This window comes from Stomoxys calcitrans, chromosome 5, assembly GCF_963082655.1.
Source record: "Stomoxys calcitrans chromosome 5, idStoCalc2.1, whole genome shotgun sequence".
NCBI lineage: Eukaryota > Metazoa > Arthropoda > Insecta > Diptera > Muscidae > Stomoxys > Stomoxys calcitrans.
The window spans coordinates 45902666-45928150 of record NC_081556.1 but is presented as its reverse complement, the minus strand read 5'-3'; the positions used below and the strand labels follow the sequence as shown (position 1 = coordinate 45928150).

Sequence of the window (25485 nt, the reverse complement as noted above, 5' to 3'; positions counted from 1 at the left end):
TTTACAGGTAGTGGCAGTAGCCCAATAACAAAATATTGAGTGCATTATCTGTCAAAATCAGTGATTAGTGCAACTCTGGTTTTGTGTATGTTACTAGTTCGCGCCATTTTCCATTATTTTTGTGCTGTATGGTTCTAAACTATAATATACACTAAAACTCGTTGACAAATAATGCACTTCGCGAGAAAAAATGGTACTCAGCTGTTTGCGGTACACTACCTGTTTCGGCGACTTTTTTTATATGGAGTATGACAGCATTCCACTCGAAAAACTGAACAGAATACTCACACAATACCGGACATAAACCAACTAAGGGGCGTGGAACTAAGGGTAAGGAATGGAATGGATTTTGTAAGCAGCACGGAATTCCCGATTTACATTTTCTTTTTCGAGGTTACTTTTTAGTATTTTGAGCGCACAACAAGCCGATTACTGGCTTAGGTATATTGGGCGGATTAATATCCGCACCCTCTTTTCAACCTAACTTAACCCAACCTACTCTGTCCCAAGACTGCCACTCGGTGACCATAGAAACATTGTGTTTGCTATAGGTAAAACAAGTAAAACCGCGTTAATTTCAAAAGGTTAGATACCCATAGTTTTAGGTTTATAATAATTGAAATTCAAAGATTCGCGACCTTGTTCACAAAACTTTATAAAGCCTTAAAATAGATTTATTTGACAGTTCTATAAAGGAAATATGTCAAATAAAACTATTTCAAATCTACATTAAACTTTGTAAAAAAAAAGACAGTTATAAATTTGATTTATCAACATTTAGTTTAAGATAGGCTAATGCCGAAACAGAATGAACGCATTGAGCTTCTCTTTGAGCGTTGGAAAAATGCAACACTGCATACAAAAACAACGCGAAAAAGCATGGCGAAACAATTAAAAGTGGTCTTATTTTTTTTAGTCTTCAAAGATTCAACAAGACGCTCCTCAACGCGCTCATTCTGTATGGGTCTTTATTAGAGAGGCAGTCTTTAAACAGATTCAGGCAATTTTTGAACACTAACTAACACAGATTAAAACTCCAAATTGTGTTTGTATGAGACCACCTTTTTAAATCCGCCTTGGCGGAAAAGTTTAACTTTCTCATTCTGTACTGCCACACGTAAGTAGTGTTTGTAGCCGTCAAGATTCAACACGAAGCTCCTCAACGCGTTCATTCTGTTCGGACATTTTTTAGAGAGGCAGTCCTTAAACAGACTCGGACAATATTTGCAGTGATGAGCACACTAGCTCAGATTAAAATTCCAAATTGTGAGGGGTAGTAAAACCCGAACAATCAACCAAGTGTAAGATAACAACAAAAACAAAAATGCGTGGACCGAACGAAGGCACACGAAGCTGCTTACATTGTAAGCGTGCTACCGTTTGTTTTTCCTATGACCACGGGCATATTTATGTGCAGTTGTGTGTTGTTGCTCATCTTTGCTCTGTTGTTGGCCGAAAAGAGCAACAGCTGATATTTATTTATAAAAGTGCTTGGGCAGACCAATGCAATAACTTTAGTGAAGTTCCTATTACACGATCAGACATGCAATATGAAATTTCAAAACTGGCAACTTGGAAAGTTGTACACATTGTGTGATACATACGAAAATGTTAATATAACAAATGGATTTTGGAATAATTATGCAACTTTATCGATTAAATCGAGCTTCTATTTCATAGAACATACATGTAGACATATGTCTATAAAAAATAGTACATGTGCGAATAAATGCCAATTAGAGCACCCTCTATTCGTATTTGAGGCACATAAGACAAGTCTTATGAATACTGAAAATGACAGCTCTATATGAATTGCTGCTTTATATGAAGAAAAATTCTCCAGTTAAAACATGCAGCTTATCAATTATTTACTTTAATTCAAGCTTTCTTCTGCCGATAAATATGTCGCAAAATTCGTTCAGCAATAATTTATGGGAATTTGGGTTTTGCAAGACCCGGCACAATTCAATCACAATGACCAATCACAAGAATTCACAATGGCATTTCCCATTAGATCAAGTACAAATAAAAAATTCTTAGTTACAAGAGAATGTTAACGGTGGGTGATTTGACTTTGAGACGAGTCCTGAATATGTTTTTTTTTTCAACCCACAAAGAAATTCCCATATTGCGATTAAATGATGAAAACCACTTGCGATCCACCTGCCTTATCTAAAAGACTACCGGTTAGTAAAAGGTTTCATTAAAAGAAAATATTCATATTTTTATATGATTTATGTGTGTGTCTGTAAATAAAATTTTATACGCTGTTTCAACACGTACGTATATTTGTTTAAAATAAATAAATCAAATGTTAACTTGAACTGTGTCCTTTTAGTTTTTTGTTTTACTTATTGTTTTGTTTGGTAATATTTTTTTCTTTTGTTTTCAGTAGTTTGCTAAATAAAATCAAATAATCATTCACAGTGTATTTGTATGCGACCTTTTTTAATACATTCAAATATTTATTTCAATTCAAACTCAGAGGCCGAATAATCGCATACGTGATCGAATGAAATTGCATCTCGTATTTAATGGATGTTATGTCACTTGTATATACATTAAGGTTTTTATAAATAATGATCGATTGTAAAGCGTTCCTAAATTTGAAAAATTCCCGTTTAATTAAGAGATATATAATTCACAATAGAGAGATTTCGAATGATTTCACTCGTTCACGTATGTTGTAATTCGGCCCCAGGTCGTTGTTTTTTATTTAAATTTCCATTTATTCTTCATTTTCAAAAAGAAAATAAAAAATGTTGAGTAACAAAAATACAAATAAAAAACTAACAGCTATGCGACCATCTTCGTCAACCGAAGAAAGTGGTTGCATAGCTTTTAAATTTTTGTTTTCATTTTTGTAACTCAACTTTTTGTCTTGAAAACGCCCACCAAAGAATGGCCGAAATATTAAAAATAAATGAGTATTTAAAGCTTGAATTAAAATAAATATTTGAATTACAATAATCATAATTGATTATGTAGTTTATTTTGTGTTTTTTGATTATGTGTGGATTTAAAAATTAATTTAAAGAAAAAAAAGATATCAGAGAAAAACCCGTACACCATTTTAAAAAACTATTTATAGTATTTTATGTATAAATAAAATTATCAGCAAATTATCCAAAACATATAAAATAAGAAAAAAATATTTTTCTGGGTTTAGCGTTTTTGTTTTTTTTTTTTTCTTCTAATTTTTGGTAAAACTTAAAAGCTAAAAACATATAATAGCATACTATAACTTATTTCTAAAACAAACTGTATTTTGTATTTTATTGATTCCAAGTATTATTTTTATAAATAAAATGAGGAGAACAATGGCTTGTGTGGAAGGTAAGTGTGGAAGTAATGAAATTTATGCATCTGTTGGTGTATGTGTATTATATTTTGTGTATTTGATGACGTTAAAACACAACATTTTCATATCTGTGTCCGGCTATTTACAACTAAATAAAAAAAAGGAAACTAAAGTCTTTGTTTATAATAAGAAAAAGATTTTATATAAAGCCGAGACCGTGGAAAGAAATGCGGAATAAGCTTAAAACCATATTATTTACTTTTTTCATTTCATTAATACGCGGCTAACATACACTGGTACTTCGGTGGGGAAACAATACCAGACATGAAAGGTTTTGTAAGTGGCAAGGAATACCTAACTTAGATTTTCTTTTTCGATGCTGGTGGATGCTCATAGTGACATGGGGCGGATTAATTTCCGCACCCTCCTTTCAACCTATCCTAGATACTAATACTAATCCCATGAACATTCCATTAAGTAACAGGGTATACTTCTCTCATATCAAAGAGTGCAATACGATTAAAGTTTAAGCTCAATGATAAGGGCCTTCTTTTTTATACCATGCCCGAACAGCGTGTCGCATAGCGACACCACCTGGTACAGAACTTTTAGCATGGCAGGATACCTCACAAATATGGCCAGCATTAGTAAGGGGATAACCAAGGCTGACATTTTTTCTGATGTTCACGCAGGTTTAAATACCCAGGCGTTCGGCGTCACAGGCAGGCAAGTTAACCTCTGCACTACGGTGTCCGCCCACAAATAAAGATATTCTATTTAATATGATGTTGTTAATTTTAATATAAAATATAATAACTTAAATAGAATGCACGCAAAAAATGCATTTAATTATCAGATTTGCATGGCAAGTTGTCATATTAAAACTGTTTTTAGGTCGGGTAGGACGGTGGAGTCTGCCCTGCACAAGGTTCCGATAAAAAAGAATTCTTCGATGCCAAAACGAACACGCTGGCGGTATGCATTGACATCGAGGGGGCTTTCAACAATGTGCGGACCGACACATTGATCCAATCCTTAGACCAGTACGGGGTGGACCCGGTCCTTAGAGACTGGATAAACCATATGCTAAGGAACAGGTGGATAAATTGTGTGTCCTCTGGCATCAATATAAGGTTGAAAGTGGTACAGGGCATGCCACAGGGGCATTTTATCGCCACTCCTATGGGTGACCACCATAAATGACCTATTACGGATGCTGACTGAGGAGGGATTTGAACCCGTCTGCTACGCAGACGATGATAAAATACTTCTAAGGGGTCTTGCATATGGCAAGGGGGGCTTTTAACAATGTGCGGACCGACACATTGATCCAATCCTTAGACCAGTACGGGGTGGACCCGGTCCTTAGAGACTGGATAAACCATATGCTAAGGAACAGGTGGATAAATTGTGTGTCCTCTGGCATAAATATAAGGTTGAAAGTGGTACAGGGCACGCCACAGGGGCATTTTATCGCCACTGCTATGGGTGACCACCATAAATGACCTATTACGGATGCTGACTGAGGAGGGATTTGAACCCGTCTGCTACGCAGACAATGATAAAATACTTCTAAGGGGTCTTGCATATGGCATATGACTGGGCTGGAGCCAGAGGTCTCAATGTTAACCCAGAGAAGACGGAAATATGCCTGTTCACGAGGAAGATGAAGGTGGTCAAATTTAACGCACCACGTTTCCTCAATAAGACGATTTCGATATCTGACAAGATCAAATACTTAGGTGTGATCTAGGAGAGGGAAACTGAATTGCAAGTGTCAAATTCAGGAGCGTATTGAGAAGGCTCACAGATGTTGGGCACTATGTAGACGAGCCGTAGACTCGAAATGGGGTCTGATTCCGAGGATGGTCTATTGGCTCAAGAGCGTGATTAGACCAATATTTACATACGCCTCTGAAGTTTGGTGGACTGCTATGGAGAAAAAGTGCAACATAAGGACCATACAACAGGTTCCGAGAACATGTTGTCTTGGCAAAGGCGGAGCGATGAGGACCACGCCCACTAGGGCACTGGTGACTATTCTAGATATCCGACCCAATGACATACAGATTAAGTGTGAGGCAACCACTGCGGCTATGAGACTTAAGGCGATGGGAGAATGGATTGAGGATGGGAGCAGCTCATACCATCGCGTATAATTGAAGCGACGATAGGAATCCTGGAAGGAAGGGAAGAAGTTTCCGATCGGATACCTGAGATGAACCTTGAAGTCGAGTGCGAGGCACTGCTGCCATCGGCACAGTCTTGGATTGACGGAACCCTAGTATTGCCATTTGGAAGATCATGTTACACGGATGGATCAAAGCTAGAGCACTGAGTGGGCCTGGGGGTTTACATTGAGAACCCAGGGACTGAGATCTGTTTTACACTGCCTGACCATAATAAGGTCCTGCAGGCGGAGATCCGGGCGATCAGGGAATGCGTGAAGTGGTGTGGTGCTAACGCGAGGACGTCGAGTGTGAACATCTTTACCGACAGTAAAATTGCAATAAGGGCAATAACAACCGGGACGGTAAGATCACGAACAGTCTTGCACTGTAAGAAGGAGATTAACGCCTTCTCTGAAGATGGCAAAATCCGCATCGTTTGCGTGCTGGGTAAGGGGGAATGAAGGGACAGACGATTTGGCAGTGAAGGCCAGAAAGCTGCCGTCGATAGGTTAATCCGAAGCCTTTCGGGTCGACGCAGTCCGATTTAAAGGCGTGGGCGACAAACGCGGATGCAACACTGTGGAACAGCGAAACGGTAGGACGGCGAAAATCCTATGGGGCGATCTAGATAGTGAGAAGACGGGGCTATAACTGAAAGGAAGCAAGAACGATGTCACTATAGCTATTGGTATCATAACGGGACACATAGGACTACGAGCTCACTTATGTAAAATCGGTGCGGCAAGTGATAGCAGTGATAGTATTTTGAAGCGATGATTGGGGTACTCTTTTCCTATTCCCAGCGGCTATCATTTGGCCGATAAACGTCAGGCATTAAGAGAGGTGGTTTGTTTCCAATGAAATTGCTGGTTTCCAGGTTATGTCATTTAACAGACCAGGTGACGCGTGGTCGAACTGTTATGGAGATTCTGCGGAAAATGTTGCTAAACACCAATTAAATTTTGTGAAATCCCGCAATGTTTCCAGTGTTGCTAATTTGTTTACTTGTAATTAAACTTTTTTATTTGCCGCGTAAAGCGTTGTTTTGGTAGAAAACAGTTGTATGTTGACATCATTGTTATCATATGACTGTCCAGCAAGCTAAAAACTATTTTTCTACAATTTGGTAGTTTTAAGTACAAAGCCATCCGTATAAAAGTCTATGCTAATTTTATTACCAAGGATATTTTAGTTCCAATAGATTCGATCAGTACTTTTCATCAATAAGCGGCTCAGGCAGGGTGAAATCCATAATGCCTGGGAAATCGGGCTTTGTATCAAGAATAACACAGTGTCCGTAGGCCCCGCATGACCTAAGGGAAAGCTCCCTTTGCCTCACAGCAGTGGTAGCGGCAATTTGTCTAGCCACGATGTCCAGAGCCTTTTCCAAAATGTAGAATTCGAAGTTAAATTTCCTGTCTAACCAAACACTCAGGTATTTTGCGCTTTCAGTAAATAAAACATTCTCTCCTTACAAGGGGACAGATGCCACTGTAAGTAACTTGTATCTCCTGTTGAAAATACCTACTACTGTCTTGTACGAATTTACGCCTACACCACTTTCGATGGCCGATAATTTCGCTGTCGCACGTAGAGCTTCCCGAAGAGCTTCATGTCGTCAGCGCAGGCGACCATTTTTATACCCTTTTTTCCCCAGAGACAATAATATATTGTTAATGGCTATATTCCAAAGTAGAGGAGACAGTACACTACCTTGAAGTAGTCCTCTGTTGACCCATGTTTTTAGATCCACAGATCCCAAGCCTACCGTGATGTATCTTTTAGTAAGTAAGCTATTAATAAACGTGGTCCGCAGATTGTTAAATGCCCCCTTGTGCATGGCAGTCTTCACCGACCTTCCCTTGACATAAGCATGCAGTTTGTATTTGAGCAGTTCACTGGATGTCCTACTCTTTATCATGGTGTCCACAATGCATTCCATGGTTTTGAGTAGACGTAGGACGTAAGGCTTATAGGCCTGTAAGGCTTTGGAGTCGCATAACATGCCTTGCCAGGCTTGGGTATAAATACCTCCCTTGCCTCCTGCCAGGATTTCAGCGTATATAAGTCCCAGGCACGCTGTAAGTAAGTTATTAATAAACTTTCTTACGATAGTGTTTTTGATGGAGAAAGTACAGGGTATTGTAGCGGTGCTGATATAGGGGAGACGAGGAGTGCTTCAAGTGCAGCACTGAATCCAATATTTGATCTGAGACCTTTGCACTTGTAAGAGGATGGCGTTGTGCTCAGTACAGTCTTCTGACCGAGAGAGTCAGGTTCTCGGGATTTCGGGTATTCGTTTGTTCTGCAGTATGCCTGTGTCGTCATGGGGCGATTACATGGCATTGGCATTGCCAAACTGATTGTTCTTACATGCAGACTTGGAGTTTGTCTTCTCGGATAGGAAGCTTTGGGATGGGTGCGTCCTGAACTTCTCTGGTACCTCTATATACACGAATTGGTCCAATATAAATGAGGACACTGGAGCAGAGTTTTTATTGAATTCGCTGGGATTAGGGAGTCACATAGACTTCTGGTCGTTTATACTGTCTTTCATATCTCTAACGTTTCTTAAAAAATTTAAACTAACAATTTTTATAAACAGATAATTGTCATTGTTGCTGTATTTACGAAATTTGACAATGTTGCTAGCAACATATTGAAATCATTTTGTAAAAAGAACTTAGTACTGCTTATTTGAAAATAATTCTTAGTCATTTCACAAAATTTTTTTATAGTGCATTTTGACAACTGTTCGGGCGAAAGCTCGAAGCCAGTACTAGGCTTTAAGGCAAAATTTTAATGAAATTTTCTGTAAAAGTCAAATATTAATGAAATTCTCACCAAAGACTACATTTAATCGATTTTTAGGCTTATTCCTGATTTCTTCCCCTTTATACTCTTTTTTATTGGATGGTTGATTGGATGAATTTGTAATTTTTGTTTTATTGACACCTTAATGGCGGACAGAAAAATATGTTTATTTATTTTTTTTTAATTTAAGTGTTGTACATTTTATTAAAAAAAAAGAGAATATAATTAAAGCTTGTATTTTAATGGGAAATTGACAGAAAAGGTATTCTTCTGTAGAATTCTTGACTGCAATATAAGATCAGAGCTTTTGGTTTGTACAAAGTGAAAAGTTAAAATATATATTTTTAATAAATTATAATAACAATAAAAAAAGAAGAAAATGTCTAAGTAAAAACTTTGGTTTTAAAGTAATTGTTATACAAAATAATGTAATCTTGAAGGAAAAGAAAAGAATGCACAAAGAAATATGTATGTAAAAGTGTAAATACTATTACAATTTACTTTGAAGAATTCAAACTAAATGTAATGTCTCGTCGTATTGATTTGATTTGATTTGATTTGATTTGATTTGATTTATTTATTGACATTACTAGTACAACAAGATGAAATATCTTATAATTGACTGTACTAGAATTAAAAGTGAACACACAAAAAATGCAAACGATACTTAAAGAATAATTATAGAGTAATTATGGTAAGAATTAACATTATATAGGTTGAATATGAAAAACGATTATATAAATCAAGCATAAAATTTAAAAAGTTCAGTTTTAAAGGCGGAAGCATTGCTTAACAATTGAATATTATTGGGGAGCGAGTTCCAAAGACGTGGTGTGCCTATGTAGAATTGTCGTTCTGAAGAAAGTTTTCTAAATCTGGGTAGAATTAGTTTTTTTCCTCTATTGGATCTTGCGAACTGTAAACGATTGTACAGATAAGGAGGTACTTGTGTATAAATTATTTTATGCAGTTGTAATAGACATTTGATTTTAAGATAGTTGTCAAATTGGACATTAAAAATTTGGTATGAAAACTCCGAAATTCTTTCCCTTCTTCCTTTGTTAAAGACATATCTTGCAATATTATTATAGGCAACATTAAGTGTCCTTGTGTCATTATAACCGCAGCATGCAAAAACTTCACATCCATAGAGAAGCGTTGGGATTAAATACGTTTTAGCAAGCAATAAGCGAATATCTTGAGGAGTCGATGTACGTAATTTCCATAGGTTTCTCAACATGCCATGAATTTTGCCGGAAGCTCGATTTATGTGGTTAGTCCAATTCAACTTGGTGTTAAAAGTCAAACCCAAATTGCTAGATGACTCCACTCGCTGAATAGTTGAGTCTGAAATTCTTAAGTTAATATCGGGTTGAGAGGCTGGAGTCTTGCCAATAATTATTAGTTTAGATTTCGATGGATTTATGTTTAAACAATTTGTACATGCCCATTCGCTGATTGCTTGCAAGTCTTTATTGAATTTTGAGATACAGCTATTGATATCTTCGACTTTTGTACTAGCATATAGTTGTACGTCATCCGCATACATTTGTATACTGCATGTCTCAGGGACGTCAGGAAGGTCATTTATATATAGGGTAAACAATAAAGGACCAAGAATAGAGCCCTGAGGCACACCTCGCGATATATCCAATACGTTCGACTTTTGTTCATTTAGGACAACACACTGGGAACGATTTGACAAATAAGACGCAATAAGATTGCAGGCGGTATCGGAGAAATAAAACAGCTTATTGAGTTTTGAACACAAGATATCATGATTTACTGTGTCAAACGCCTTACTATGGTCCAACAGGACGAGCATGGATATCATATTTTTATCCTGTTTTTTACGAAGGTCTTCGACGACACCAATAAGAGTTGTTGTGCAGCTTCTTTTTTTCCTGAACCCAGACTGGTGCTCAGTCAACAGTTTCTCATTTTCAAGAAACGCTGTTATCTGGGAACTTAACAAATTTTCCAAAACTTTTGATAGAAAAGGTAAAATTGCTATTGGTCTAAATTCGTTGTTTGCTTTCAGTATTGGTATTATTTTAGCTTGTTTCCACTTCTGGGGAAACGTGGATTTTGTAATTATGCTGTTAATTAGATACGTAATGTACGGTAATAGCTGAGGCATCAAAAGTTTAATAAAAATTGGGCTAACGTCATCAGTACCCACAGCGTTGGACTTAATTGAAGTGATACTTTTCATGACATCAGTACTATTGACGCATTGAAATGAAAAATCATGTTCAATGGGAACCGTCTGGAGACATGAATAAAAATCGTTAGAGGTGCTAGAATTACCCACTTTTGTAAATAGCTCATTTAATTGATTTAAATTAACGTTAGTTGTATTGCATTGCATAGTGCCAATACCGATATCGCGAATAGTTTTCCATTTTGATTTGCTGTCCACAGCACATTTAAACTTCCTGCTGTAATACTCGTATTTAGCCGCATTAATGCTTCTTACAACTGCACGCCGGGCATGCTTAAAAATATCATGTAGATACGATGTTTTAAAACGTTGCCATCTTTGATAAGCCAGGTCTCTCTGTTTGATTAAAATTTTAATATTATTATTAAACCAGGGTTGCTGATTGTGATTCACCACCTTGGTTTTAACAGGAACACAGTAGTTATATAGAAAAAGAAGGTTGTTTTGCAGAAACGTTAGTTGGTCATCGACACTACTCAGTGTATAAATGAAATTCCAATTGATTTTATCAAGGCAACTGTTTACCAGATTGAGATCGATGTTTTTAAAATCCCGGTAGGTGTAACTTGTAGGCGTGGTATTAACATGCACATCATAGATAAAAAATAAAAGATCGTGTTTCGAAAAACCAGGAGCACACAGCTGATCGTACAAAAGTATTTTAGAATAGTTGTTAACGAATACTAAATCCAATAAGCTTGCATTTGTGTTGGTAAAATGAGTAGGAACACTTGTGTTAAAGGAGAATAATCCAAGTGTTTGCATGATGTTAGAAATGTTGTTGTCCAGTAGCAAGTTGCTGTTAAAGTCGCCTGCGATGATTATATCATTGTAGCAGAGTGATAAGTTTTCAATAACATTTCTAACGGGTTCGATATCGACGTGGTTGTTCGGCCTATAAACACAACCTAGCAAAATTGTTTCCTTATTTTGCATGCTAACTTCAATAAAAAGATACTCCATACTAGAGTCATTATTGGACCGAAGCTTAAGGGTAAAACGTAATCCAAGTTTTATATATATAGCTACTCCGCCAGCATTCGACTGTCTATCAGCTCTTAAGAGTTTGTATCCATTGACATTGTAGATACTGTCGCATATTGTGGGCTGAAACCAAGTCTCAGATACACAAATAATGTCCACTCCAGAGTTGCAGAAAACATATCTGAACTCATCAATTTTGTTATTTAGACTTTGCGCGTTGATGTGTACCACACGTAAACCAGGTTTTTGTTTTGCCATTATTTTAATCATACAGGTAAGGCTGGCTTTGGAACTATAAGCGTTGTTACTCATCAAGAATTTCAGGTGTTAGCAATGCTTCTGAAGTTTGTAGATTGATGAAATAGATTAGAAAGCTTGAGACTATTATGTAGATAATTGAGCATGAATAAATTATAATAAAAAATTTTAGTAAAAAATAAATTGATAACATTAAAAATATATAAGTGTATTTTAGGTGAATAATTGCAAAAAATAAAGAAACAGTGCTATGGATCTGTGACGATTGAAGAAATGTTGGAAGTTTGTTCAGGTATTTCATCGGATTGACGAAAAAATTTATTTAACTGCTCGATGTCATCAATTTGTTGCGGGGGATCAGATCTCATTTTTTTAACATAAATTAGTCCACGAAAAGAGTATGCAGAATCCACATATTTCTGCCTTTTAAGTTTAAGTGCGCTCTGTAATATTTTGTAGTTCGCTGCTGTCAAATTTTCATTGATGTGAACGACATAATTTGAATCGAACCCAATATGGTTTAATAGGAGAGGGGTTTTATTCGTGCGTTTGAAAAAAGCCATCGATTTCAAGATATAATTTTTATCATAAGATGACATTAAGTCCACAATAATTGTTGCATCATTGTTTTGACGTATTTTATTTTTTAAACGGTATATTGATTTTACTGTGGGTGTAGGAATATTAAAACAATTGCAAATATTACTGAATAATATGTTTAAGTTTTCGCCGTTGTACGAAGGAATACCGTTTATTCTTAATTCAGAAGCTACATGAAAGTTTTCTTGCTTTGCTAGCTGTGCTTTAAGGATTTTAATTTCATTTTCAAGCTCACTATTTTGTGGATATACCATCTTTTGCGATTTAAGTTCAAAAATATCTTTTTCAATCACATTTATTTTGTCTGCGACTGTTTCCATATTGACAATACGTTCTTTAAGAGATGTAATTTCACTTTGAAAGTCACTGATTCTCTTATCAAGTTCATGTAACAAACGGGTTTCACTCTCTTTTATTAGTGTTTGGATAAGTTCGTTTTGTTTTTCAAACCGTTTATCGATGAGCATAACAAGTCGCTGAGGTGATTCGTAGTTAGAGAGTCTAGGTGTTTTGCAAGTGCTTTCTATATATGATGCTTGCATTATTTCTCTCATTCGTTTTGGCGCCTGCGGTGGTGCAACACTCTCACTGATGTTATTTTGCGAGAAATCAAAACTAGTGTCTGTCATTGTTTTAGATTGGCGCGGCTGAAACTGTGAGCGAAATGGTATGGTGCTTGTTCTTAATGCTTATTGCTTTTCTGTTTTCTTATTGACTTTTTGTGTTTAAGTTTATGTTCTAACACAATGCTGCCACTGTCGGGCCTATTATTTTAGTTTATTTTTGCGATTGTAAGTGCTTGTTTTAACAGTTTGATTGGTTGATCCCGTTTTTCGCTAGTAAAGTTAGATATATCCGCAACTGTTGGTTTAAGGATAGAGGAATTATTGCATAAAATTAAGTTTCAGTGAAAACCTTTTTTTTCTTACAATGATTTTGTTTTACTCTTTTTCAATATTCAGCAAATCCGTTTTGGGTTTTTTTGATTACATATCTTGGCTTCTTTTTCTTGTTTTTTTTTTCTTTTTGTTTGTGGGTATTGTATTTTTAACCTAATTTATTCAATTTATTGACACAATTTTAAACTTAAAACTTATTCTAAAAATTATAAATAATTTCTTTGTATTTTATGTTTTCTTTGCTTTGTTTGTTGTTTCATTAAATAAATTGAAGTACTATAGTTTAGTAGTGCTTTATTGAATTATTTCCCAAAAGGAAACATTTAATTTTGCATTATAGTCAAAGCAACCCCAATGAATTTGTTGTTAACACATTTGTCCTTTTTCTGTATTGAAATGCTTTGATTTGTGTTGTTTGCATTGTGTTAAAATTAGATGCATGATTTGCCTGGTATTCGAAGTTTGTTTCGGGGAAAATTGTTTCATAATTTGTTTTTGGCATTTTGTTCTTTTTTTTTCATTTCGTAAAAGTAAAAGTTTTAAGGGAGTAAAGGAATTTGGGAAGGATTTCGTTTGAATATCTGTGAGTGTGTGTATGTATTGTGTGTATGTGAGAGAGACCGGAACGACGTTAGTAAAGTTACTGCCGTTTTCTTAGCGAATGTCATACATATGCATAGGTATGTATGCATGTTTACGAATATGTACACATGTATAAAAATCAATATACATAAACATAAAAAAGAATTTAGGCAAAGTACATAACCTTTTTGGTATCCGCATGTACTGTAATGGCACGAGCCATGGCTCCAGGCGTACGATCCTCGGAACAGCCACTTTGGTGTGAACCTTCGCCAGAGTCGTGTTCTTTTTCAACCAAGTGATATCTGAAATATGCATAAAATCGAAATAGACAATTGTTTTAATGTTAAGATAATAGAAAAGATTTACAACAATAACAAAAAACAAGTAAAAATGCATTAAGTTCGGCCGGGCCGAACTTTGGTTACCCACCAACTCGGGTATATATGTAAACTCCCTTTCATCACAGTCCGGTGAAAATTGGATAACTTATGCACCCAAATTCGGCACGGACATTGAGTGGTCTAATAAATACAAGTCACTGTTGAATTTTGTATTTAAAATTTCAACAAAATCGGGTAATAAATGCAGCTTTTATGAGCTTCAGACCATTAATCGTCACATCGGTCTATATGACAGCTATATCTAAATACAGTCCGATCTTTGCCTTATTTGGGTCGGATGGCGGGTGACGTAAAACTACTTACTGTTTCAAATTTCATTAAAATGGAATACAAAATTAAGCTTTTATGGGCTTCAGACCCTTTTTCGGCAGATCGGTCTGTATGGCAGCTATATCTAAATATAGTCCGATCTGAACCATATTTGGGATGGATGTCGGGAGAACTAAAACTACCCAATGTTTAAAATTTTGCGAAATCGGGTAATAAATAGAGCTTTTTACCCTTTTTCGGCAGAATAATAATTAATATAGTCCAACTTTATCCATATTTAGGCCAGATATTAGGAGACTTAAGATAACCCTCTGTTTTAAATTTCAGCGAAATCGGGTAATAAATACCTCAGAGCTTTTATCGGCAGATCGGTCTATATGACAGCTTTATCTAAATATAGTCCGATCTGAAGCATACTTGGGTCCTATGTTAAGAGGCGTAAATCTACCTAATGTTTCAAATTTCAACGAAATCGGTTAAAAAATAAAGCTTTTATGGGATTCAGACCCTTTATCGGCCGATCGGTATATATAGCAGCAATATATATATATATTAGTCCGATATGGACCTTATTTAGGTCAGATGTTGGGAAGCCTTAAACTACTAGCTGCTTCAAATTTCATCGAAATCGGATGAAAAATAAAACATTTATGGGCATTAGGCCCTTTATCGGAAAATCGGTCTATATAGCAGCTATATCCAAATATGGTCCGATCTGGCCCGTTCAAGAACTTAACCAGCGTGCATCAAAAAGACGTATCTGTGCCAAATTTCAGATCAATATCTCAATTTTCGAAAGCTGTAGAGTGATTACAACAGAGGGACGGACAGACACACGGACATCGTTAAAGCGTCTTAGAATTTTACGACGATCCGAAGTATATATACTTTGTAGGGACGGAAATTTATATTTTGATGTGTTGCTAACGGAATGACTAAATGAATATACCCCCTATCCTATGGTGGTGGGTATAAAAATAAAACAAGTTGTGAAAGGTCAAATAATACCCCAATCACCTAAATGTACCTACTATAAACTTTGCCAGTGCCAGTGCCAGAAAATGTTTCGATTTGTATACCCTCCACCATAGGATGGTGGTATACTAACTTCGTCATTCCCTTTGTAATACATTGAAAAATACTTTTGATCGCCCTGACATTTTAAGTCTATCTAGCCATGTCGGTCCGGATGTCTATCTGTGGAAAGCACACTAACTTTTTGCACAAATACTTCCTAGTAGTGTGGGTCGGTGGGGATTGTAATTGGACAATATCATTTCATGATACTTCATTTCATATATAGCTCCTATATAAAACGATCTCCCGAGGCCTCTAGAGGACGCAATTCTTATCCAATTTGGCTGAAAATTGGAATGCGCAATGACCTCCAACATACGTGCCAAATATGGTCTGCATCGGTCTATAACCTGATATATCTCCCACATAAACCGATCTCCCGATTTTACTTTATGAGCCCCTATAAAGCGCAATTCTTATTCGATTTATCCAAGTATGGCCCGAATCGGTCTATAACCTAAAATAGCTCCAATAGCATAGCAATTCTTATCCATTAATCTATTTTTTGGGTACAAAGAGATACCAGGCAAAGAACTTGATAAATGCGACCCATGGTGTGGGTAAGAAAAAGTGAATGAATGGATTCAGTAATTTGGATTATTTCCACACACTTCCTGTCATCTACCCTGTGAATCCAAATAGAAAGCATTTGTTTTCTATTATATAGAAATTAAAGTGTTACGCTTCGTTTGTTCCGAGTAGACCCAAATGCGGCTGAACCGTTTTTCACGAAATGTTCACACATGGTAGAGTTTAGCCTCCTGGAACGGTGCATTGATTAAAGCAAAATTTTGTATGCCTCCTAACGGTAACCCAAAAATACAAAATTGGTATACAACGTTGGGGTCAAGTAACCCTGCGGGACGGGGGACGCCCTGCCCCAAACCCCACCCAAACGATCATGTTTACCGATTGGGACATTATGGGTATTAAATAAAAGGTATTTTAGAGTAGAATACGAACGTGGTATACAAAATTTCCCCCAAAGGGTTCGGGGACCCCCACCCCAAAAAAACCCCCAATAGGACACTTTCACCGCTTTGAGTCTGAAACGCTGGGTCGCGAATTATCTTGTTGGTCGCTAGTCATTTGTGGAATTTAGGGATAAGAAGTCGAAGCACCGTAGAGTGAAACCGTGAGTTCCCCAAGGCGGAGTGATATCTCCGGCACTGTTTAACCTCTACCTATCCTTCATTCCACCCTCTCCAGACGGCATAGAGATCGTATCATATGCGGCCGATTCTACGATCATGGCATCAGGCCCCCACCCATTGTTGACATCTGCGATAGGTTGGATGTCTACCTCAACGAACTTGCCTTATATTTGCCTACAAGAAATCTAAAGATATCTGCCACCAAATCTTCAGCCACATTGTTCACTACAAATACGCGTGAGGTGAATACCGAGCTGTCTGTGATGGTCGATGGAGAAATGATTCCGACCATCAAGTGTCCCAAAATACTTAGCGTCACATTTGACAGCTCTTACACATTCTCCCCACGTGCCACAGCAATTTGCGATAAAGTCAAAAGTAGAAAGTCACTTGAGGTGCAGACAAAGAAATACCATGGCAGCCGGTTGTACGCACCGGATTCACCCGATGAAGTGCTTCATTGGCAAGGGCTGCCGCCTCAGTGTACAACAACGACATCATCAACGCAGCAGCCGCTCGCTTTATACCAGCCGGTCGAATACCGCAAGTGCGACCCAATTTCCCGGCGCAAGCAGTGGTACTCGCAGACGAGCGTGATGGGATTCGTGCTATGGACCCCGCTAACCCCAGAATCAGCGAGCTGAATCTGGAAATAAACAGGGTAGTCAACGAACATAAGCGGAATTTGTGGCTGGAACACTTGGAGCAATGTAACTTAGGCACCGGTGCAGGCAAATTGTGGGCCACTGTTAAGTCTCTCTCGAACCCCGGTAGACGGGACGACAGGACCTCAGTCACTTTTGGCGAGTTAACCGTGACTGATCCGAAGAGATGCGCCAGGTTGTTCAACCGTCAATTTATCGTGCATCCCGAGAGAGACAGGGCAAGGAGGAGAGCCATTCGCCGTATTCGTGGTCTCCGAGCCGATGAACAGCCATCACAATTTACCGTGGGCGAAGTTACAAATGTCATCCGTGGCGCCAAATCTTCCAAGGCGTTGGGCCCCGACGGAATCTCTACATTGATGCTGAAGAATCTGGATTTACCTGGAGTTGAGTACCTTACCACTGTCCTTAACCTGTCATTGAACACTCTTATAGTTCCCGATGTCTGGAAAATGGGCAGAGTGATCCCGCTACTGAAGCCTGGTAAAGACCCGAGTTTGGGGGAGTCGTACAGACCGATCTCCCTTCTCTCACCAGTGGCTAAGACGCTTGAGGCATTACTCCTCCCGAGCCTCGTAGGAGAATTTCCATTCGCCGAGCATCAACACGGATTTCGGAGACTGCACAGCACAACAACAGCTTTGCATGCCATCACCACACACATTTGCCGTGGCTTCAATCAACCCAGGCCATGTGATAGGACGGTCCTCGTGGCATTGGACCTATCGAAGGCATTCGACACGGTCAGCCATGCCAAATTATTTGAGGACATCGCCAACACGTCCCTCCAGCCAGGCCTTAAACGTTGGGTCGCGAATTATCTGTGTGGCCGCCAGTCATTTGTGGAATTTAGGGATAAGAAGTCAAAACACCGTAGAGTGAAACAGGGAGTTCCCCAAGGCGGGGTGATATCTCCGGCTCTGTTTAACCTCTACCTTTCCTCCATCCCACCTCCTCCAGACGGCATAGAGATCGTATCATATGCGGACGACTGTACGATCTTGGCATCAGGCCCCCCACCCATTGATGACATCTGCGATAGGCTGAACGTCTACCTCAACGAGCTTGCCTCATATTTCGCTGCAAGAAATCTGAAGATATCCGCCACCAAATCTTCAGCCACACTGTTCACTACAAATACGCGTGAGGTGAATTCTGAGCTGACTGTGATGGTCGATGGAGAATTGATTCCGACCATCAAGTGTCCCAAAATACTTGGCGTCACATTTGACAGCTCCTACACCTTCTCCCCACATGCCACAGCAATCTGCAATAAAGTCAAAAGTAGAAACAAGGTCCTCAAGTCACTCGCCGGCAGCACTTGGGGTGCAGACAAAGAAACCTTGTTGACCACGTACAAAGCAATTGGCCGGTCTGTGGTAAGTTATGCAGCGCCAGTGTGGTCACGTCAGCTTTGTGACACGCAGTGGAATAATATTCAGATCTGTCAGAATGCCGCCCTCCGAACTGCGACGGGCTGCCTCCTTAGTTCTCATGTGGACCACCTCCACCAGGAGACAAAGATCCTACCAGTGCGAAGACATAACTACATGCTGTCTAAGCAATACCTTTTGGGCTGTTATCGCAGAATTCATCCAAATCATCATCTTGTGGATAGATACCCACCGCCCAGAAGCCTTAAGGTAGATCTACATGATCTAGAGCGTGAGGTCCAGCGCTACAAGAGAGAACCTCTAGATCAAGCGGCATATCAAGCGGGTCTGAACAACATTCATGCAGACACGGTAGCAGACGCGTTAACTGGCTACCGGGTGAATGTAGTCCTTGGAGTACGACCGCCACCCATTGCACCCGAAGAAATCGACCTCCCCCGGCAAACCAGAGTGATTCTGGCTCAATTACGTTCCGGCAGATGCAGCCGCCTCAATTCCCACAGAGCTAGGATTGATGCCGACGTGCAAGATGTATGTCCCGACTGTAACCAGGGACCGCACGATACACGTCACCTGTTTAACTGCCCGGCCAGACCCACTCGACTCAGACCCAGATCCCTGTGGACGCACCCCATCTTAGTCGCGGAGTTCCTGGGTCTTGACACTCAACAGAATCAAGCAGACGAAAGATAGTACACAATAAACTGCTACAACAACAACAACAACAAAGAAACTTTATTGACCACGTACACAGCAATTGGCCGGTCTGAGGTAAGTTATGCAACGCCAGTGTGGTCTCGTCAGCTTTGTGACAAGCAGTGGAATAATATACAGAACTGTCAGAATGCCGCCCTCCGAAGTACGACGGGCTGTCTCCTCAGTTCTCATGTGGTCCACCTTTATAAGTAGACAATGATCCTACCAGTGCGAAGATATAACTACATGCTCCTACCTTTCGGGCTGTTATCGCAGAGGCCATCCCAATCATCATCTTGTGGATAGATATTCACCGCCCAGAACCCTTAAAGTAGTTCTACATGATCTAGAGCGTGAGTTTCAGCGCTACATGAGGGAACCTCTAGATCAAACGGTACATCAAGCAGGTCTAGATAACATTCATGCAGACACGGTAGTGGATGCAGTAAATAGCTACCGGGTGAATGTAGTCCTTGGAGAACGATCGCCTCCCATTGCACCTAAAGAAATTCATCTCCCCCGGCAAACCAGAGTAGTTCTGGCTCATTTACGTTGCGGTATTTATGGTCAAATCGATTCTAATGCATGATACGTGACGCCCCTGACTGTTCAACCGTCGAATAAATTGACAACGAGTAATAGAACGATAGTCATTTATTGCATCCGTAGCCTCCGAACCGATGATCAACCACCATAATTTAACATGGAAGAAGGAGCAAATAGCATTCCCAGCGTCGAATCGTCTAAAGCGACGGGCACCTACCTGCGGAAAAGCTTAGTTGATGCAAACTAATTTAGATATATTGGGCAGTCGTGTCCCCGATTCCTCCTATACTGAAGCAAAGAAACAATTTTAGTATATCCCTAACCTTCTTGGAGAATGAATTATGGAAAATACATTGACATGGTTTTCGCAAACTGCAGAACACGACGACCTCTTCGCACGCCATCACTGAATATTAGTCAAAGCTAGAACCAGGTCAAGCCACGTCACAGGACGGCTCTTGTGGCTCTTTGACTTTCGTTACGTTAAGCCATACCTCGCTTTTTAAATGTTATTGAAGGCCCGTTATATGAGACAGCGAGTTCCTCAAGTTGGGTTCGTATCTCCGACTTTTTTTGACCCATTACTTATACTCCATTCTTTCTATACCCTACGGATGGCATCTAGAACGAATCATTTACAGACGAAAGTACGATCATAGATTTGGGCCCTTGACGCCAACAAATTCACAATAGGTGGATAGCGGAAGTACGCTGCATGAGAGAGTCAATGGTTTAATGGTTTCCGGCCACCAACTTGACCAAAATACCTGATGTCACATTTGAAGGCCGCACATGCTAATGCAATTTGGTTAGGGGGAGAAACAAGGGCATCAAGTCGCTTGTCGGCTGCACTTGGGCCAGATAAAGAAACCCTGCTGAGTAGATATAAGACATTTTGTCTAAATCTAAATCTAAATCCAGAATGTATCTAGCTGCGGCTCCTCAGTTATTATCTGGCCCAACTTAATCAAGAGATAAAGACAGTTACCAGAAAACCCACAGAATTTTTGGTCCAATCGAGACCATTACGGCTAGAAATAACTCTTTCAAATTTGAATAATTTGATTTGCTTGCCATCTTAAATATACGCAATAAAACATTTTCATTATTCGATTTGACTTACCTTGCTCTAAAAGCAACAAGATGCGCATAATAGGCTGGCGCAGGTATCGAAACAGAACGTGTACAACGGACATATGTGTGACACAATTGATATGTTAAACATTGCAGTTCATCAGAGTCAAAGTGATTGTCATCCCAAAGAACATGATAGTGGGAAGGTCGACTGGTGCCCTAAAAAAAGAAGGAGAAATACACATGAATTACAGTCAAACGATTTAAGGACTAAAGGAAATAGAAATTCAAAGCATACCTGAATACCTTGATGACTACACAAGTAAAAATCAAACTCTGTAGGATGCGTAATGCCAACGTCGACCGTTGTGCCAGCTGGTATATTACCAGATTTACCACTTTGTTCCTTTTTCTCAGCACAAAATAGTCTTGTGTGATGTCTTTTTTGTACAACAATAAATGTAATACCTGGACGGTATTCAGCCTCTAGTTTAATGCATGCTTCGCGTATCGCTGTCAATTCGTGCTGCAAAACATGTGGGAATTGACCCTCTGATACACCATCGCGATATAAAATAATTCGATGTGGCTTATAGCCACCGGTAGATTTGTAGAACATAATCAAAAGTTCACGAACCATGCTGGACAATTCTTGTATGATTTCTTGACGATGCTGTTGCACTCTCACAGTGGCCGCATAGCGTGAAGGATGAGCGTCCATGGAACCAACAACAGCTGCAATTGAGGGCTTCTTATTGTCCCCAGCCGGAGGATGGGTGACATCGGCGCCCAAGAAAATGACAGGTTCATTGAAAACTTTAGGCCGTATTGAAGGCACCAGAATCGAGTTAATGCCACCCAATTTAACATTGATTTTGAGACATAAGTTCGAGAGAGTTTGTGGCGAAGTTTTATTTACATTCTTAGCTTGCACGCACTGGGTGGCCATACCCAAAACGGTATCACCCACACGCTTCACTTCAGCTGTTAATAAAAAAGAAAAACATTTCATGTCTGCTTTCTATGCTCTAAGAAATCATCATTTTTTACTCACCATAAACTGGCGTCTTTCCCGGCAGCACAACTACTACCAACTGTAAACTGGCAAAGGATTGCTTTAAATATTTAAACATGGGCTCAACTTGATCCGGGCCCGTAGCATATTTGCAGAAGCAAGGCTGGCCAATTATGGGCATACCCGCATCGTTCGATATTTTTTGCAGTTGTTGAGTGAAATTGCGCAAGGCATCTTCTCGCACAGTGCGCTGAGGGGCGAAACATGCGATAGCCCAGACTCTGATCTCAACGCCGGTGAAAAATTGTTTGCCACGCATATCCCAGACACCTTGATTAGGTGAGGCCAAGGAGACCTTATTTTGAGGTGGGAAAAGTTGCTAGAGGCAAGAGTAGAAAATATTATTTTGCAAGTTGAAACAAAGTTTTTAGTTTGTCATTATGAAAATACTTACTTGGCCCGTCATGCTGGATACCCTTCCCCCATATTGAAGCTTTGGTGGCGGCAAGACACGACCCCTTACTTCCATCATGGAATTCGATATGGTTAAACCAAATTCTTGAACATATGAATCATTATTGAAGTCGGCCCTTTTAACCAAATTATTAATTTCCCTCTCACGATCTGGGGCGGAACGTGCTGTGGCCTTAATCATGGTGGATGTTTGCATATCTGTCAGTTTCTTAATACATCTCTGCCCAGCCACAATATGGCATACTTCCAATGGCAAATAGGTATGTTTATGTTCTTGGCCTACCTGCAGACAGGGCAAATGGGGGAATCGCAATTTCATGCGATACTTATCGAGAAAATATTTTGCAACCGTGCACTCGACAGTTTGGCCATTCTCCAGTTGAAGAGGGAAACTAAGCACGGTAAGAAAGAGATTTTATATTAAACACAATACTCCCCCTCATTGCTGTTCTTAAGACTTACGATTGCATTTGAGCAGGTCTTCTGGTCACATTGCAAACACGATATTTACGTCTCATTTGTCCACAATGGGTGATTTCAATTTTCAAGCCTTTGATTTCCTTAGTGAACTTGACGCGCTGAGAGTCTGTCAAGGGTTTGCGTTGCTCATTAATATCTCTAATATCCAGAACTTCACACATAAAATCAATGACGGGTTGAGATTTATAGAAAGCAGTTGCCGAAACTATTGAAAAAAAATTAAAATAAACTTAACCTCAACACTGTTGATGGTATTTTCTTTTATATTTACCATCGATATTAAGCATCATCTTCCATTGTGATGGTCGCACACTTTGATGAAAACCAAACCAGACCTCACGACCTCCCCCCAAGGGATGATAATAACCATCGGGAGAGCTGAAGAAACTTCTGCCCACCGGCGTATAAGTCATACTGGGCAAATGACGCATTACCACATCCAATGCCAAAATAGCATCATAAGGTATTTGCCGTGTACGTCCCTCCAAAGCCTCCTCCAAATTAAAGAGAGACACTTGAGCCATCCACTTTATGGTTACACGAAATATTCTATCTTTACCCTCTCCCGGCAAAGTTACTTCCAACTCCAAACGATCATTGCCTATGGGCAAAGGATCACGCGTATACAAGTTGTTGCGGCCATCAAAGACGGGTTTCAAAACGCCAAAAATTTTGCTGTAGGCATGTACCATAGTCTCAATAATTTCACGATTTACTTTGCGGGGACATTTATCCGGTTGTATATTAATATCATAATGGTGCACATAGCCACGGGGCATGCTAACTTGAAAATGATTGGCTCGCAATACTATGGGCCGGCCTTCGCGACCCAAATTCGGTCGTCTAGGGCATGTAAATACAGGCAGTTCAGATTGAGTAGGGGTGGCGGCCGCAGCAGCTGTTGCTGGTGTAACAGTCGATGAAGCACCTAAAGCAGAATCTACAGCTGCCTGGGTGGAGGAGGCGCCTCCAACGGCACCACCAACAGCAACATTAGAAGCACTTGGGCTAGTAACAGCGGTGGGATTCACAGATGAACCAGGAGCTGGTGGTGCTGAAAGTACAAAAATACACATTAGTCAAAGAAGATTTAACAAAGCTAGGTGTCACACAACTACACAATTCAAGATAAGTACGCATGCTAAAAATAACAATGATAGTTTTTTTTTTTTTGACGAGCGTTTATGATTTATGAAATGGGTATGCTTAATGGAATGATAAAAGCTGTTGATCGTTTTATTTATTGCAGCCAGGGCATGTAGCTTTGGCCATGATTTGTAGGAGAAACTTTGTCCATGGGGCGGCATGAAATTTAAAAAAATAGTCGACATTAGGTCTATTTTATTTTTGAGCTAAAAACGTACATAAGCCGAAGACCAAAATACTACTCATGTAACGTGAGTTTGTAACGCCATTAGAGAACCTCCTTAAACCGTTGTTGATATTTGTTAATGAGCAAATTACCCTTGGTGGATATCGTGGCGCAGAGGTTAGCATGTCCCCCTGGCAAGAACATCCGGAAAATTTTCACTTTTGGATATCCCCTCCTAATGCTGGCGACATTAGGGAGGTACTTTGCCATTTAAAAAAAAGGTTGCTGTTGTAGCAGTGAGTTTGTAATGCCATAAGCCAACCTCCTTGAACAGTTGTTTGTATTTGTTAAAGAGGGGGGAAATAGCAAATTAGCCTTGGTGGCCACCGTGGCGCAGATGTTAGCATACCCACTGGCGAGAACATAAAAACAAAACAAAAAATCACCGCTGGTTATCCCCTCCTAATGCTGGCGACATAGCGAGGTACCGTGCCATTTCAAAATGAAAATGTTGTTGTTGTAGCAGTGTGTTGTACACTGTGGCGGCAGCCCTTACCGATGAAGGACTTCATCTGGTCAATCCGGTACGTACAACCGGCTGCCATGGGATTGTTGTTGTTGTTGTTGTAGCAGTGTGTTGTGTTCTATCTTTCGTCTGCTTGATTCTGTTGAGGAAGACCATCGTAGCACAGAGGTTAGCATGTCCGGCTACGACGCTGAACGCGTGGATTCGAATCCTGTCGAGAACATCAGACACATTTTTCAGCGATGGTTATCCCCTTCCTATGCTGACGACATTTGTGAGGAACTTCTCCCCAAAGAGGTGTCGCACTGCGGCACGCCGTTCTGATTCGCCTTTAAAAAGGACGCCCGTTTCATGGAGTTTAAAATTTGAATCGGACAGCACGCAATGATATGCGAGAAGTTTGCCCCAGTTTTTTAGTGAAATGTTCATGATCAAAAATTTGTATTGTTTTTTGATTCCGTTGAGATGGGGTGCGTCCACAGGGATCTGGGGATACATCCTGCATGTTGGCAACTTTTACAAGGGTGCCAAACATTTTTTTCACGTTTCTCAAAACGTTTGTAAA

General features: G+C 39.5%; 1 protein-coding gene across 4 annotated transcripts in view; it reads right to left on the bottom strand.

Moving 5' to 3' along the window:
• Positions 1–13163: 13163 nt before the first annotated feature.
• Positions 13164–25485, bottom strand: part of LOC106084074 (protein argonaute-2) — a 27140-nt gene continuing 14818 nt past the window's right edge. For all 4 annotated transcript variants that reach the window (XM_059368835.1, XM_059368836.1, XM_013247530.2 and 1 more), the window contains 7 exons: positions 23354–24136; positions 23065–23287; positions 22583–22994; positions 22168–22507; positions 21412–22097; positions 21163–21332; positions 13164–14138 (listed from right to left, as the gene is read on the bottom strand). In XM_059368835.1, the coding sequence (XP_059224818.1) occupies positions 14000–14138; positions 21163–21332; positions 21412–22097; positions 22168–22507; positions 22583–22994; positions 23065–23287; positions 23354–24136 (2753 nt within the window). In that variant the 3' untranslated portion in view covers positions 13164–13999. The remainder of the gene's footprint in view (positions 14139–21162; positions 21333–21411; positions 22098–22167; positions 22508–22582; positions 22995–23064; positions 23288–23353; positions 24137–25485) is intronic.